This window comes from Heloderma suspectum, chromosome 5 (assembly GCF_057233095.1).
Source record: "Heloderma suspectum isolate Gila_16-S chromosome 5, 16-S_ref, whole genome shotgun sequence".
Taxonomy (NCBI): domain Eukaryota; kingdom Metazoa; phylum Chordata; class Lepidosauria; order Squamata; family Helodermatidae; genus Heloderma; species Heloderma suspectum.
Window position 1 is genome coordinate 140663133 of NC_139462.1, and position 16442 is coordinate 140679574.

General features: G+C 43.1%; 1 protein-coding gene and 1 long non-coding RNA gene across 13 annotated transcripts in view; one reads left to right on the forward strand and one right to left on the reverse strand.

The window, feature by feature from the left end:
* The first annotated feature begins 12 nt into the window (after positions 1 to 12).
* On the forward strand, positions 13 to 13555 carry LOC146344574 (uncharacterized). Its single transcript, XR_014792262.1, has 4 exons — positions 13 to 367; positions 7895 to 7980; positions 8991 to 9108; positions 11737 to 13555. It is a non-coding gene; the product is annotated as an uncharacterized LOC146344574 (long non-coding RNA).
* The window catches only part of LOC146344575 (uncharacterized), a 30446-nt gene continuing 20068 nt past the window's right edge, over positions 6065 to 16442 (reverse strand). For 7 of the 12 annotated variants that reach the window (XM_084857641.1, XM_084857647.1, XM_084857644.1 and 4 more), the window contains 8 exons: positions 15312 to 15365; positions 13414 to 13525; positions 11843 to 11888; positions 11494 to 11577; positions 10964 to 11071; positions 8755 to 8842; positions 7515 to 7928; positions 6065 to 6514 (listed from right to left, as the gene is read on the reverse strand). In XM_084857641.1, the coding sequence (XP_084713767.1) occupies positions 6435 to 6514; positions 7515 to 7928; positions 8755 to 8842; positions 10964 to 11071; positions 11494 to 11577; positions 11843 to 11888; positions 13414 to 13525; positions 15312 to 15365 (986 nt within the window). In that variant the 3' untranslated portion in view covers positions 6065 to 6434. Of the gene's footprint in view, positions 6515 to 7310; positions 7929 to 8754; positions 8843 to 10963; positions 11072 to 11493; positions 11578 to 11842; positions 11889 to 13413; positions 13526 to 15311; positions 15366 to 16442 lie in introns of those variants that run through there. The other 5 variants (XM_084857636.1, XM_084857637.1, XM_084857638.1 and 2 more) reach the window with 1 other exon arrangement.

Here is a 16442-nt window from a genome sequence, read left to right on the forward strand (position 1 = left end):
TGGGGCTATCGCGCCCTCCTCCGTGCCACGACTTCCGGAAGTGGCCGCCGCCGCCGCCCGACCAACAAGCAGGCGCCCTTGCGGCACGTGACTCCCACTTGCCGAGGAAACGGCTGCTCAGGCTTCTTCCTTGCTGGGCGTCCTCGGCTCAGGGGAGAGGGGTAGAAAACCAACGAGAGAAGCGAACGAGCGCCGCGCGCCCGTCCGTCCGGGCTCCGCCTGCAGGAGGAGAAGTTCGTCGAGCGCGCTCGTGGCCCGAGAAACCGAGATTTGGAATTTGGAGACATCTTCTGCCCCCCCCTCGGGAAATGCCCATTGGCTGTAAAGGACGGGCGGGGGGGGGCCGCGGTAATAATAAGGCACGCGGGTGAGGAAACTACCCATGACAAGGCTTTAGAAAGCTTTTTCTTATAGAGCGGTGGTATCCTATCCAAAACGGATCCAGTTAACTGCGAATATATAATTTTGTTGTAAAGTCGTGTCCGACTCTTCGTGACCCCATGGACCATAGCACGCCAGGCCTTCCTGTCCTGCGCTCTCTCCCGGAGCGTGCTCAAGTCCATATTCATTGCATCGGTGATGCTATCTAGCCATCTCATCCTCTGCCGTCCCTTTCTCCTTTTGCCTTCAATCTCTCCCAGCATCAGGGTCTTTTCCAGGGAGTTTTCTCTTCGCATTAGGTGGCCAAAATATTTGAGCTTCGGCTTCAGTACCTGTCCTTCCAATGAGCACTCAGGGTTGATTTCTTTTAGGACTGACTGATTTGACCTCCTTGCAGTCCAGGGGACTCGTAAGAGTCTTCTCCAGCACCACAGTTCGAACGCATCAATTCTTCGGTGCTCAGCCTTCCTTATAGGAATATATAATACATGCATGCAATAAACTAATGGATGTTTGGGTTTGTTTTTTTAGATGTAAGAGCGAACAGGCATCTGAAGCTGGCAGTGTTGCATTTAAATCAATGGAAATTCATCTTCAAATCTGGATCTGTCACGTTAGTAATGGGATTTGAAATAGTTCACTTCGTTAAAAAGTAACTTTGGATCTTGGTAGTTGTTATCAGAACAAGGAGTGTTCTGTGGTTCAGAGTTCTGCGCGGATTTTAAAAAATCCATTATGGCAACTTCAATTTACAAACATTTAAGTAGGAAAACTTGTAGCTTTAAAGTGAATCACAAAGGAGTAGACTTAGGATTATAGTGTATTCCTTTCATTCACTATCCTCGTATTGAGGCTTTGTAATATGCAAGTGTATTTAATCAGTTAATTGGCTAAGGGAGCAATCCTATGGCCGCTAGACAGCAGCTAGACGGCCATAGAATATCTTGTTTTCTGGGAACTGACCTTGCCCCAATTCCACGCTGCCTCAGAGGCAGTGCAGAACACCCCATCCTCTGTGCTCGCAAGAGGAGTGTGGAGTGGCCCGAAAGGGCCATGGCTGGGGGCATTCCAGGGCGGGGAGAGTGTAATCTGTCGTATAGCAGCCTCCTTTCCCACTCCGTGTTCCCGCGGCTATACAGCCGCAATTGGTTGTCTGGCCGAAAAAGCAGGACAGGAGAAATGCAGAGGGAACAATCGGATCACTTTGAGCCCCCCTGAGGCGAAGCGGAAGGGGCACAAAGTGACCCAGAGCGGGTTGGGGGCTCCCTGAAGCATTCGGTGTGCTTCAGAGCTTCGGTACCCCTGGCCCAGCCGCACCAGGGCCTTACCTGAACCTCTGCCACCGCCTCCTCCAACTCCTGATGCCTGGACATGCGCCGACTCCTATTGCAGGGAGTTTCCATTTTTAAAATGGCAACTTCCTAGAAGTGGTGGTGGCAGCAGCAAGGAAAGGGGGTTTGCCTGGGGGCAACTGTGGGGACTCGAAGCGGGATTCGACATCTGAATCCTGGTCTGGGGTCAGGGCCAAGTTAGGTTGGGGGCCCCCCGAATCTGTCCAAGCCAAATCGGGCCCGCCTCCAAAGCCATGAAGCGGCTTCCGAGTCAGATCGGGGGGGGGGGGGCTACACAGCCCTACTCTGAAGTTCCCCATGAACTTCAGTTATTTTAGGATTCAAGGCATTTGGGCTGGATCCAGATTTAGGCATGCACAGTTCAGTTAGAAGAAGTAGACTTCCTTGCCCCCTCCAGTGCCCCCCCTCCATGCTACATCTTGCTTAATGCAGTAGGCTGTGAGGTGGAGTAAGAAAGCAGATATCCCTGAAACTTGGGCAGAGAGAACATTTCAGGGATACCACCCCCTCTTTCAACCCCCTGCATCACAGCATACCCCATTCAGCATGGCCTCCCCACCCTCTGCATAGCATTTGCAGGAGGGCTGGAGGTGCTGCTGCAGGAAGGAACGGGTGAGGAAGCTCACTTCTGCCAGCTAAGTTGCATCTAATCCATTGTCTTTCTCAGCATGTGGAACTAGTTAGGGTGGTTCTTTCTCCAAAGGCTGTGGCTTAGCGGAGCCACTGGAAGGGTTGTGGCTCTGTGGTAGAGCACATGCTTTGCATGCAGAACATCCCAAGTGCAATCTTCGGCATCTCCGGGTAGGGCTGGAAAAAGTCTTGCCTGTAACCCTGGAGAGCTGCTGCCAGTCAGTGTCGACAATACTGGGCAAGATGGACCAATGGCGTGACTCCGTAGAAGACGGCTTCCTATGTTCCCAAAGGCATAAATTCCTTTACTTAAAAGGGTGTGTGTGACTGACCTGTGTTGTTAACTGTTACAGTTAAGTAAGTAATTTGCAAATAGTGCATTTTTACAGATTAATATGTTCTTAAAATGCACTATTTGCAAATTACTTAGCAATTTTATGGCCACTAGACACTATCTAGAGGGCCATAGGCTTTTTCTGTTCCCAGAAACTGTGCTTCCCGCCCCCTCGTAGCCAGCACAGTTCTTGGAAACAGAGTGCAGAAAGAGCAAAATGGGGGCAGTCCCGGGGGAGGGGACTGCAGAAGCCACTTTTATGAGGCTTACTATGTGCTGTGCAGCCTCCCCGCTTCCCACTCTGAAGTCCATGGCTAGACGTGCAAAATTGCACGTCCAACCAAAATGCAGGGCAGCCGGAGCACGGAGGAGAGGATCGCATCTGTGCTCTGGCCGCCCTGCATTGGATAGGGCTCAGAGGCTGATGTCTATTTTCATAGGATTGCGCCCTAATATATCTAAGAGCAGACTTTAAAAACCCTTTTTGAGAATTTGCCACCAACTGGTAAAAAAAAAAAAAAGATGGAAGCAGTAGAGGGAAAACACAGGAAAGGTACAAATGGAAGACAACGTCTTGGACCCTGTGAAATTCCCTGTTTAAGGCAGGGCAAGTTCAGCAGCCAGACCAGTCATCCCCACCCTCCTACTTACAGGTTTGAAAATTCTAAGTGGCAATTTGGCACATGTTGCAGATTTCCACGTATTGTTGGTACCTGCCTGTAAGCCATACCAGAAAAAAACATTTTTGAAGGGTTGGGTAGAAATACACTACCCTCCCCCCTTTTAATATCATCCAGACATCATTTTTAAAAGTGCGAGAGGCCTAACAAGAAAAAAAAAAAACCAACCCTGAAGGAAGCAAATGACAAGGGAGAGGTAGGATAAAGTGCTTTGGTCAGGTGTGTTGGATGCTAGACATGACTAAAGCTCTGATATAAGAATGGGGGCTGGGTAATGGTTGCTGATGTCACAGAAGCAGTGTCTTTTCTGTAGTTAACGTGAGTTATGAGGTTGGCCACAAACAGTAGGACTGAAGAGGGGAACCAGGGCAGGGATTGGAGGTAAGAAAGGCAACTTACAGAGTTAAGGATCCCTATGGAACAGAGAACCAGGAAGCCGGGCATAAGTGAAAGAAAGGTGTGTCAAAGCCACCTGAGAAGAGAAGCTGGGCCTAGCACTCGCATATCACCCCCTCCTACCAATATTTGTATTCCCATACACCTGTCCACCATTTGGACTTAAAGAATGCAGTGTTAAGGTTTTGAATGCAGCAAGTAACTCCCCTTAAAAATGTACTTCTACCCACACCTGTCTTCTTTGTGTTGTGGAGAGTAGCCACTCGGTACCTTACCTCAGTGACTCACCTGGGGTAGGATTCAACTTTGTTGCCACAATTAGCCAGCTCTTCTGAACAAAGACATCTGGACAGGTTCTAACCTCAAGATGCCCACCCTCCCTTGTCCACTGATACCTGCTGACCTGTTACAGCATTTCAGACCACGCATGCATGAAGGCTGAAGTCACAGCAGCTGTTTCCCAGCCAGTGGGGGGCCCAAAACATTTTGTTGCCTGACATGGAGCCTAAATAGTGCCTACTCCACTTGATGTGGAACCCACATGGTGCCAATGCTTTAAAAGTGTCTCTCTCCCCCTTCATGGTGCCACATGAAGTGAGCACTGCTGCTTGGCAGGCCTAGCCATGGTGAACTAGGGCCCAGCAGACCCAGGTTCAAATCCCCCTTCAGCTAGTCAACATCTCTCAGCCTAAAGTACCTCACAGGGTTATTGTGAGGATAAAAGAGAGAACCGTCAATGCTGCCTTGAGCTCAATAGAAGAAAGGTTGGATGTAAATGACCTTTCCTCCATTGCTCTGTCAGCAATGCACTCTTGCTACACGGCAATTGACACATGCCATATGCAATTGCTAGGCAACTGGTCCAATTGCAATGCTTTATGGTGAAGTTGCACACTGCTATAGGTTCTATAGAGCAGGGGTGGGGAATTTTCTGGGACCAAGGATCAGATCATCCAGCAAACCTACCAGGGGCTGCATACCAACAGTGAGCATGGCCAAAACCCATTCACACATACATATATATTCCAGCTGCTCCAGGAGCTAATGCAGAATGCAGCAACTCAGCTGTTATCAGGAGCTGCCCCTTTTTAGCATGCAACTCCTTTGCTGAAGGAATTGCACTGGCTGCCGATTTGCTACCAGGCCAGGTTTAAGGTTTTGGTACTAGTGTACAAAGCCCTATAACAACTTGGGACCAGGATACCTGAGGGAGCTCCTTCTCTCTTACCCACCTGCCTGATCACTGAGGTCATCAGAGGATCATCTGGCTTGACTGGGGTCCACCTGGCGAAGAGCCTTCAGTATGGTGACTCCCTTCCTATGGAACTCGCTACCTTTGGAGGTCAGGCAGGCACTAACACTGGCTTGTTTCCAGCACCTGAAAACGGCTCTTTACCAGGAAGCCTTCCTTCGTTGACCAGCCTCAGTTTGATTGGCACTCTTGTTTTTTTAAAGAATAGTTTTAATATGTTGTTCAATCGTTAAGTCGTGTCCAACTCTTTGTGACCCCATGGACCACAGCATGCCAGGCCTTCTCCGCTCTCTCCCGGAGCGTGCTCGAGTTCATATTCATTGCATTGGTGATGCTATCTAGCCATCTCATCCTCTGCCATCCCCTTCTCCTTTTGCCTTCAATCTTTCGCAGCATCAGGGTCTTTTCCAGTGCCCATTTTATCTCTTGTTCTTCACTGCTGCGGAATGTGTTTAGATGTGTAGATCTGTTTAGATTTATTTACAAATGTTGTAAATAAATATACCTGTCCACACCATTCTCTCTCACCTACACACACCCTTGCCTGCCTCCCACCAGTAACAGGGAGGGTCTCTTTTTTTTCCCTGTTCAGCACTGAGAAAGGCTCCCTTTCTCACTGAGCAGGGAGAAGCTCTTATTTCCAACCATAGCTTCTCCCTGCCTGGGAAGAGCAGGTAGGGCTTGGTGAAGAAGCTGGCAGGCTGGATATGGAACCCCTGTGGGGCCCATGGGCCAGAGGTTCCCCATGCCTGCAATAGCAGATGTGTTGCATTTCTTGCTTTGAATGTTCAGTTAGGTTGGAATCCTATACACGTGAACCTGGGAGTAATTCCAACTGAACTCAATGAGGCTTAGCTCTGAGTAAACAAAACAGTCCTACAACTCCCAGCATTCCCCAGCCAGCATGGCTGCTTGCAGAATGCTGGGAGTTGTAGAACTTTTTTCCATCTAAACATAGGATTGCTCCCTTAATGTGCTTTTTACTATGTTAGTATGCTGGTATGGACCTGCTAGCTGAGTACAGGATATTAACTAAGTTATGTTATGGAAAGCAGAGGTTTATTTATTAAAGGATTTGTATCCCACCTTTGGAGCAGCTAACAAAAATTAAATGTCAATAATGGAAAAGTAAATTATCAAACCCAAAATTTAAAAAACCCACAAACACGAAAATACAACAAGAAACTGATAACTACTTTACAGGTCACGTTGTAAATCTGAGTTAAGCACAATATACATAATTTAGAAAGGCAAAGCAAACATTTTCTTATCTTGAAAGGAGAATAGAAATTGTTATTCAGAGGAGAAAAGAAAAATACTTTGTGAAGTGTTGTCAACAATTCTGAGTACAAATTGCAGTATAACTCCACAGCCAGTACAAAATAAAAACATTAACACAGATTGTTTCTTCAACTTGTGCTGGTCGTCTTCTTTGATTTAAGGGTCCCACTCTCAGTTAGGATCTTTATCACATTTTGAACATCCATTCCTTGACAAAAGGGGAGAGTGAAGTTATTTTCTATTCAAACACTAAATTAAAAAATACTGGGTTGGATCCAGATTTAGTCATGCACAGAGTATTTTTATTTATTGCATTTCTATGCTACCCAATAGCCGAAGCTCTCTGGGCAGTTCACAAAAATTAAAACCACAAAGCACAGCATAAAACAATATAAAATAGACCCACTGGGAACAAGGGACACTCATGACTTACTTGTCCCACTGATTTCCGTGGATCTGCTCTAAGCATGACTAAATCTGGATCCAATCAATTGTTTGAAGGGATTTGTATGTCCTTTCAAATGCTATACTGAATGTTGGTAGTTAAGAGGAAAGTGATGGACCTTGTGGAAAAGCATGGGCTGGGTGACCTGGACAGGCTATTCCACAGACAGTACCTCATAGTTGTGCCAGTTTACAAAACCACCAACTTCCCTCCCCCAGAATTTCTCCATTTTTAGCAACTGCAAATATCTTTATAGGGTTTCCTCTACAATCCTACTGGTACATATCAAATGATACACATCAAACTCCTGCTTCTTGAAACTTAATTGGGCATTTGGGAGATACACTCACTTACATGATGACTAAGGGCCTGGAAAGGTATAGCCATGGGTTAGTGTGTTCCTCACATGCCAAGTCCTCCACCCCCACCCACCCCCAGTGGCACTGTTGGTACAACGGTTAGCTACAGTGAAATAACCAGAGTTCAAAACAGATTTCAAAACTCAAGTTAATAGAAACTCTCACTGGTGTTAACCATGCTTATATGGCAGCACCAACAGAGGGGCTCAGGGGAGGGAGAAGACCATTCAACAGCCAATCCCTGATCCAATACCTCTGGTTAACTAGGTACTAGGAAGTGCCTCAGCCTATTCTGTAAGATGTAAGAACTGGCTTTATATTAAATTTTATGCTTAGTTCCCACAAAGGTGGAGAGGGAAAAAACACACAGAGACAAAAACTATTAGTGCAGAAAATCAGATTACCACTGAATGATGGGTTTGAGGCAGCTATCTTGTGTAAAGTGGCAGCGACTTCATCAACATCCATATTCCTTATACTGCTGAAAAATTTTGAAATGACATCACTTTCAGATATTGATGGCCCAGGGAGAGAGGTACAGGGTGCACCTGGCTGATTTTGAGATGAAGAGCTTTCATCTGATGTAGGTTTTGGTAAGCACTCCTCAGAAGAGGGGGGATCTTGTGTCTCAACATCAGAAAAGACTTCTTCACTAGGTACTTCTTGAAATGTGGACACAAAAGTCCCAAGTTTATGATTTTTAGCACTGTTGTTGGCATTCAGCTGTGACGCTTTTCGCTTAAATGGTGGATTGATATTCAACTTTGTTCCCTTATCCTCACAGAGATGTTGAACTTGAGGCTGCTTTTCTGAAGAACCTGAGGGAGAAAGACAACTTGATAACTTCATTCTTGAAGCATAAGCAGAGAAGTAAACTTGAAAAAATTCATTTCTTAGTTCTATTTCATAAATGCCCCATATTAATGGAAGTGCTTTCTTTCCATGTCAGGGGGGAAGAAAAGAAAAAAAGACACAGACCGTAACACCTTAGAAATGATTTAGCAATTCAAAGCAGATGTGTTAGGATGTGAAATGTTTTTCACCACCAAACATACTGCAATGTTATCCCATTATACAAGATATCTTTAAAGATCGTATAGTTGTGTTGAGAATCTAGATCAGATTTCCCCACCCTGGTGTCTTTCAGATAGACTACAACTCCCAGCATCCCCCAGCCAGCCATGGTGAAAGCTGATCTAGATCAATTGTGGAGGGGAAGGAAAAAAGTGGTGGTGTGAGAGAAAAACTGTCCTTAATGAGTGCTTGAAATGTTCCACTTTTAAAAACACAGTGACCCATCTCCTGTTCCTTTTTGTTGGTGTTGGGTCGCTATTATTGTTCTTGATTTGATCCTTACAAGAGTGGTGTTATACCTATATCTTGTTCAGTTCCAACTACATGTATGTAGTATCAAAACGTCCCTGCTACTTCAAAGCACTTATGCTATCACCTCCAGCCTTTCCCTCATCAATCCTCTGTATTTAAAACTGGATAAATGTGTCTAGTTTGTATCAATGATAGCAATGTTTTCTGCCACAACACTTCTCAGTATTGTCTACTGGCAGATGGACCCCCCTTTGCAGCCCAAGTCACCATCTGCTCAGTTCCCAGATGTTATCAACTCTTCACCGCAGTCTCTCTTACCCATATCAGATTCACCAACTTCCATAAAAGTCATCATTGACTGCTTGGATTGATCAACTCTTTCATTTGGATTAGACTCAGACAAATTCTAAAAACAATTGTACATAATGTGTGAATTATTTAAGTAAATACATAAAATACAGTAAGCCATATATTTCAAATGTGATGGTGTACATATAGTTAATAAGCATTTAAAAAAAAAACCCTCCTCCACTAAACCCTCTTTCCTTATACAGATTTTTCAAAAAGATGCATCTGAAATCTACTCCAGCATGGCAGGGAGAAGAGTATGCAACCTGGAAGGAGTTCTCAAGACCAGGTGTTGTTGCTGCATGGGTTGTTTGGTATCTTGAGGTAGGGCCAATTTGGCGTGTTTTACTTAGTAAGAAACACTTGCTATGATTGTGCCTCGATGCAGTAGTGCCTGAACAGGTTCTGCTCTGCCACAAGGTAGGCAGCATTTAAAGTACCTCATGAGACAGGATCTCTTGAGCCTTCAGTTTAAAAGCAAACAATTTATCCCATTTGAACTTATTTATTTATTTCATTTCTATACCGCCCAATAGCCGAAGCTGTCTGGGCGGTTCACAAAAATTAAATCAAAGAGCACACAATAAAACAATACAAAATATATAAAATATTAAAACCAGAGTAAACAATACAACCAGAATAAAACCTAGCAGCAGTGCAGGGATTTAAAATACAGATTTAAAACAGCAAAGCTAAAACTCTAAAGAGCTAAAATGCCTGGGAAAATAAAAAGGTCTTCACCTGGCACCCAAAAGAATACAATGTAGGTGCCAGGCAAACCTCACTAGGGAGCTCATTCCACAGCCGGGGTGCCACAGCAGAAAAAGCCCTCCTCCTAGTAGCCACCCGCCTCACTTCCTTTGGCAGGGGCTCATGGAGAAGGGCCTCTGAGGATGATCTTGAAGTCCGGGCAGGCACATATGGGAGGAGGCGGTTCCATATGGGAACTTGGAATCCATAACTTTTCAAATTCACATCAGATTCCTTTAAACTACTATGCTTTTGGTGGCTTCAGATATTATGAAGTAGAAGGAAGGACTGGGACCTTGGAAGCACAAGTGCTTCATATTTCCTCTGCTCATGCTTCTACTGTAATAGCAAAAGCAGAAACAATGCAACTCCTCCTGCAACTAAGATGTATTTATTTATAAAATTTATATCCCATTGTTAATCACAAAAATGATCCCAAGGGGGATCACAACACATAATGGGCTGCTTCGCACGATCAAACAGCCCACTGTGGCTTATTTTAGGGTTATGCGAGGATTGTTTAACCCTTGCACAGTCTGCCCACGCCGGGTTCAGACACTGACAACCCACGGTTGTGGCTTGAATATTCAAAAACCACTCAGCATGCAGTGCAACCCACTGTGGTTTATTTAAGCCATGGTGATGGTGCAAACCAGGTCAATGTCATTAAAGCTAAGAAAACCAATGCAAATGCGCAACCAAACATCATTAACAAAAACTCCATAGATTCTTGACACATCTCTATAGCTGGAGCTCACACACCTCACCACAGAACGAGGTGTACGCTTTGGAGATTACATAGGAAGGACTGAAACAAGGAACATTTTGTCCGATGAAGAATTTGGTAAACACCCCTCACAAGGGATGGGGACTAGTCCCCTTCCTGCATTTAGTAAGATCCAGAGTTGCTCTTTGATTTCAGAGCCACTTTGCTTCTCTCGTCCTACTTTACTTCTGCCCTTAAGTAGTCCTCATCCTGAAATCTGCTATATTTTAAAATACTAGGTATTACCCCAAAGCAAGTGGGAACATTATAGTAATTGCATTCATAGTCCATCCTACCTCCAAAGAGCTCACAGTGGAGTATATTAGTTCTTCTCCACTTTATATCCTCATAACAACCCTATGAGGTAGGTTAGACTGAGGGATAATGACTGGCCCAGGGCCACCCAACATGTTTCTTGACTGAGTGGGGTTTTGAACCCAGGTGTCCCCAATCCTAGTCCAACACCCTAACCACTACAGTTTTAACAATTCAAAGCTATAACCAGTAAGACAGGATTGGACGATAATGCAAAGCAGCAGAACCCTGTCAAAAGGGGGATTCTGCAGCGTACATTTTCTTCCATCTTGCATGCAAATAGTTCAGCACTGTAATATTTGGAGGTTAATTCCAGCACAAGCAGTAGAAACAGTAAGAGAAAATTACATTTCTTTCTGAAACCTTCTGACGATATGCCACCAATGAATTTGTAAGTTTCTGGGTAACTTTCAGTATAAAGGAAGCATCTTCTTCATCCACTATTTCAAAGGTTTTCTAAAGAGAGATGAAATAAATCCAAAAATGTTTTAGCAAAGGACTTGAGAAAAATCCAACTTTTTAGAGGCATCCATATTGTGAGCCAAACTGCGAACCTTTTTTTTTTTTTTTGTATTGAAGTCTCAAACTCAAACTCTGGAAAGAGCCTAACTAAGCAAAAGGTTTTCACTTAGTACCACTAAAATTAATGAGACCAAAATGGCTTGAATGCAAAATATGCCAATTTAAATATTTGATCTTCAAAAGCCACAGGCATACTAGCATTATAAATTAGTGCCAGTTTATTTATCTGCAACAAAAGATTGGCATCACTGTTGTTTACACTGGTGTACTAGCACAGCACTTCAAGGAGATATACTTTATATATTTATACAGAACATTACATCTGATCTTGATTCACAGCATAATTTAATACCTACCAAGTATTTTAGTAGCTCTTCATTGTTAGGGAATTCTTCTGAATCTGAGTCACTTAACACTGCATTTTCTAGTCGCTCTGTGTTCTATAAAACATAAGCAGATCTCTTGTGAAATCTATGGTGTACTCTATGAAAGAAGATTTTCCTACCAATACAGTATTTTGAGGACCACTTAAATATGAAAAAAGGTTTTATTCATTACTATAACTCTTTAGACTATTTTGTTTTTATTCTATGTCATAGAATACACAAGAACACAGGACTACGGGCAGCCACCATTTTAAAGAACAAGCAATTAAGTAAAGAAGCCTGTTAACTGCTGAAACCTTCCAATAAGTTAAATCATTACCTGATCCTGCTGCTCATTATCTTTTGGTTTGCTGCCATCATCACACCTTATGAAAAATAAAGGAAATAAAATATATATGAGCCAACACCCAGCTGTCTCATGAGAAAAACAGGAACTGTAGAAGTTATGAATGCCTACAAATTTTATCCACTTCTGCCAAGAAATAAAGTTAGTAGCAGTTTCCTGTTTATATTATAACATACAATGTTGTTATTGTCATACAAAGCCCTAAACAACTTGGGACCAGGATACGTAGGGGACCACCTTCCCTTATACATACCGAGGTGACCTTAAAGATCAGCAGAGGAGGCCTTGCTGGTCATTCCAAAATGAACGGAATGTTGCCATGAAATACCCAGACGGCAGGCCTTCTCTGTAGCAGCATCCTCCCTCTGGAAAACCCTCCCTTGTGTATTTTGGGAGGCAGAAAAGTGACATCTTTCAAACGCCTCCTGAAAACACACTTGTTCACCCAAGCTTTCCCTGGACTGTAAATTAATTAATTGTGCTACTCCATTTTACTGCTCCTTGATTATTTTTTACTGTTGTTGGAAGTGTTTTAAATGCTGTATTTTTAACGTTGTGTTTAATATTGTATTTTAATATTGTGAACTGTTCAGAGATTATATGATATTCAGCGGTATATAAATGCCACAAATACATACATACACACATGAAATTTAAAGGTGCCTAGCATAAAGACCCCTGAATCTTGTCTTCTATCTTGACAATTCAGTGATAAGATAAACTAGTTCATCTTCCAGTTGTTGAAGTCTTTATTGCCTTTACCAAAAGGTCATAATGGAATGAAGCCAGCAACAAAAATCACAAATTAGAAGCCAGTATACAAATCATATAAAATATGAAAATACAAATGAAATAGTCAGAATATCCTTAATTTACCGCAGGTGTCTATACATTTTTGTCTTGATCTTAATGTAAGTGAGGCTATATTGTCTATAACAGATCAATCTAGTCACCACTAGGTAAGCAACTTTCTGCTGACTTGACTGAATGTCACACTGAGGCTGGAACTGAGGAAATAATGTGATTCTGGCCTCAGTGTAAATAGGGCAACAAAATAAATAGTGAAGGATATCCTCCACAATGCCTGAACCACAGACAGAATGTCTGACATCTCATGGAATAATTTATGTAACAGCTATAAAAGAGCAGAGATTACCAAACTGGCTTGAAGTACTCTCAAAGCAACAAGAGAAAAACCGCTGACACGGATGTCTGCTTTGTTCTGATTTGGAACTGACTTGTGTTCTGTCTTCTGAACTGATAATGGTACACACACAAAAACTGAGCCTGGGGGTATCAGGGCAGAGCTCAAATGTCTCCTACCAATCATATATGCATAATTTAAAGAACCCCATTGATGCTTTGAAAGCTAGGGGCCCAAGAAATCATGCATATGCCCCCCCACACACACACTAGTAATTGAAGTCTCATATATTCTGAACTCAAATGCTCATTCGATGTCATAAGCAGACATATTCCCATTTAGATACGTTTATTTAGGCAACGTTTAAAAGATATTTTCAAACATGAATCTAAAAACCTACTGAGCTTTTGCATCTCTGCTGGTCTCTTCAGTTTTCTTGGCACCTTCTTCAGCCTTTTTAGCATTATCTTTTTTAGGGTCTTCTTTTTTCTTGTTTCCTATACCTACATCATCTAAAAATAAATTAAACTTGTTAAATAACCAACTCTGCAAAAAGTTGGCATTTCACTGAAATTTTCTTGTGTTAAAATACCAAAATGTCAACAGAAGCGATCAGAAGTAGGAAGTAGAATACGTGAGGGGACGCTCACAGAGCAGCCGGGTTACAGACCTGGCCTGTAGGATTCAGTGGTAATGACTCATCTTGATGAGCCGCCCAAGGAAAAGTTGGGAATCTCATTAGATTAATGATCCCTGTAACTTTAGGAAAGTCTGGACTACAATGAAGGGGAGAGGAGCTGAAGCAAGAGAAGGCCCAGAACTATCTGAAAGGAACTTGTATTTAACCTACCAAGTCCCAATTTGTAGGCAAAATGGAAAAGACGTTCAAGTTCCTGAAAGTCATCTGGGACCAATACAAAAGCCCTGTTCTCTCACTTGCAGATCACAATTGTATGATACACTGAAAAGAATCCTAGATGCATTTCTCTCCCACTAATGCAAGGCTGTTTTGCTTGGGATAAAGATTTGGCCAGAGTACTGTATTGCCCCTGCAGGAGACCTCTTAATTTAGAGGTGCCAAGATAGTGATAAATCAGATCCAGGGTTACTTACAAGGAGTACTTTATGAGTACCATCAGCACACAGGCATACCCAATGGTTGGATCAGACAGCTTCTCTGAACCCAGAGCCATGGGGTAAAATGGATTTTATACCATACATGTTAGCAGTGAGGCAGCATGACAGCAGCAAGCGTTAATTAGCATTTATCTGCCACTTTCCCAGCATAGGCTAACAGTGCTTGTTCAGAAGGAAAACAATCAAAACTTTCCCAGCACAGCCACCTGTAACTCAGCATAAACATAGCCTCACTTCTCAGGCACACAGGCCCTGATAAGATACTAGCCTTCATTAGCACGGAATGTGCTGAGGTCGTGCTATTGGCCTTTGACTCATCTCACATGCTCAGAGGCCCACTAGCAAGGAAACTGCACCAATAATGAACCTAAGCAAAGCATTATAGATCTCTAGGCCCCTCTAAAACTACAGGTGACTTGGTTACAGGCCTGAGGCCAATACAAGTAACCCACCCCGTCAAAGTGTATGCCTAAGATACTGAGCGTACTCATGGGAACTTGCATATAGTGTATCTGCTTTCTGAATAATAATACTTTCTGAGTAATTGTTGAAGCCAAAGTTCAAAAGGAACTCACTCTGAGAACCAACATTCTGGCTATTGTCAAAACAAGGTATCCACTGCTATCTGCTATCCACCCAACTACCAGCTGCCAGTCAAACACTGATCCCTTCATTTGCTGGCAACTAACATAGAATTTGTAGCCTGGTCCCTCTGGGTTGAATCCAAACTTAAGTCATGCCTAGAATGGACACATTGAAATCAACAGGACAGGTAAGTCATGACTAACTGAAGTACCACTGATTTCAATAGGTACACTAAGTATGACTAAGTTTGGATCCAACTCTTTTTCTCTGCTATTGATCTGAAAGTTAATTTCCTTTTGCTCTGTGGTTACAGTTGCCTATCACAATTCTGTTGCCTATAATTATTCAGAGGAAATGGGGAGTAACCAGGTGTGATGTTGGAAGGGTATGCAGAAAGAGGACTGGACCTATCTGGAGAGCAGAACATGAATCTTTATGTCTTCTGGTTTACATGAAAAAACATTCCTTCACTCATGTAGGTGACGTTATGAACTGACCAAATGTGATTCCTAGAATATCAGGTAAATCTAATGGTTTTGAATGTAGGGCCTTTCTTCATTCAGTCTAACAGCTCACCTTCAGAAAACCAAGTGACGAGAGAATCTGAAAACTGAACTGCATATCTGTCATCTGTAAAATTAAGAAAAAGATGTGAAAGGATTAGCTGGAGAAATGTTTTTTTGCTTACATTGAAAATTACTTTTCTGTGAAACACTGCTAAAGAAAGTACTTCAGTTCAACAGCAAATGAAAATTGTAGCACTCTGTTATAACTACCATACAATTTTACATTCTAATTAAAACGCACAAAGAACACTTAGGATGTTACCATTTCCAGAGTGGTAGCCATGTTAGTCTGTTGTAGGAAAAATAACGAAGAGTCTTCTGGCACCTTAGAGACTAACGAATTTATTCTGGCATAAGCTTTCATGGACACTGTCCACCTGATGAAATGGACGATGCATCTGATGAAGTGGACAGTGTCTGTCAGGTTTCCCGCTACCCCCAGCACACATGCTCAGGCAATCTGACACCGGACACCCAAATCAGTGAGATTTCTTTATTGCAAGAAATCCCACAGCAAAAGCTTAATGGTTACACTCTTCAGAAATCATATAGCTGATGGTCAGTAGCTATAGGCTCTATGTAATTCCAGAACAGTCCAAAGCTAAACACTACTACCGTGACCTAGATCTTCATCAACATGGTTCCCCGTTGCCACCTCCACGGTTCTGAACACAAGGGGAAGGACTCAGGATGCCTGGTGTATCTAACCCAGGCAATCCATACACGGGGTTCCAACCCTGGACAAGGAATGGGAATGATTCCTGGAACGACCCCATCAGGCAATCAAGGGATAAATTTTTTTTATCCATATTCTTTTTATCCACAACCATAGAGAGTCCAACTTTGAATCTTTTGTTGATAATGCCAGGCTACATGATCGAGTCCTATCATAATCAAAGGAAGGGTAACCCCAGACACAAGGAGTTCTGTGCCACTGCTTTCGCACTGGTAACTCCACACTGCATGTATCCAGGCAAGGAAAGCCCAAAAGTCGTATATCAAACCGAGCCTGCCAGTACATTGAGCTGATGACAAACAAAGACATGCAATCCACAGCAAACAAGAGTTGAAGTCTATGAAAAGCCTCACAGTCCTTTTCATGGCAAGTCTTCAGTAATCCAAAGTTCTAATTAAGGGAGAG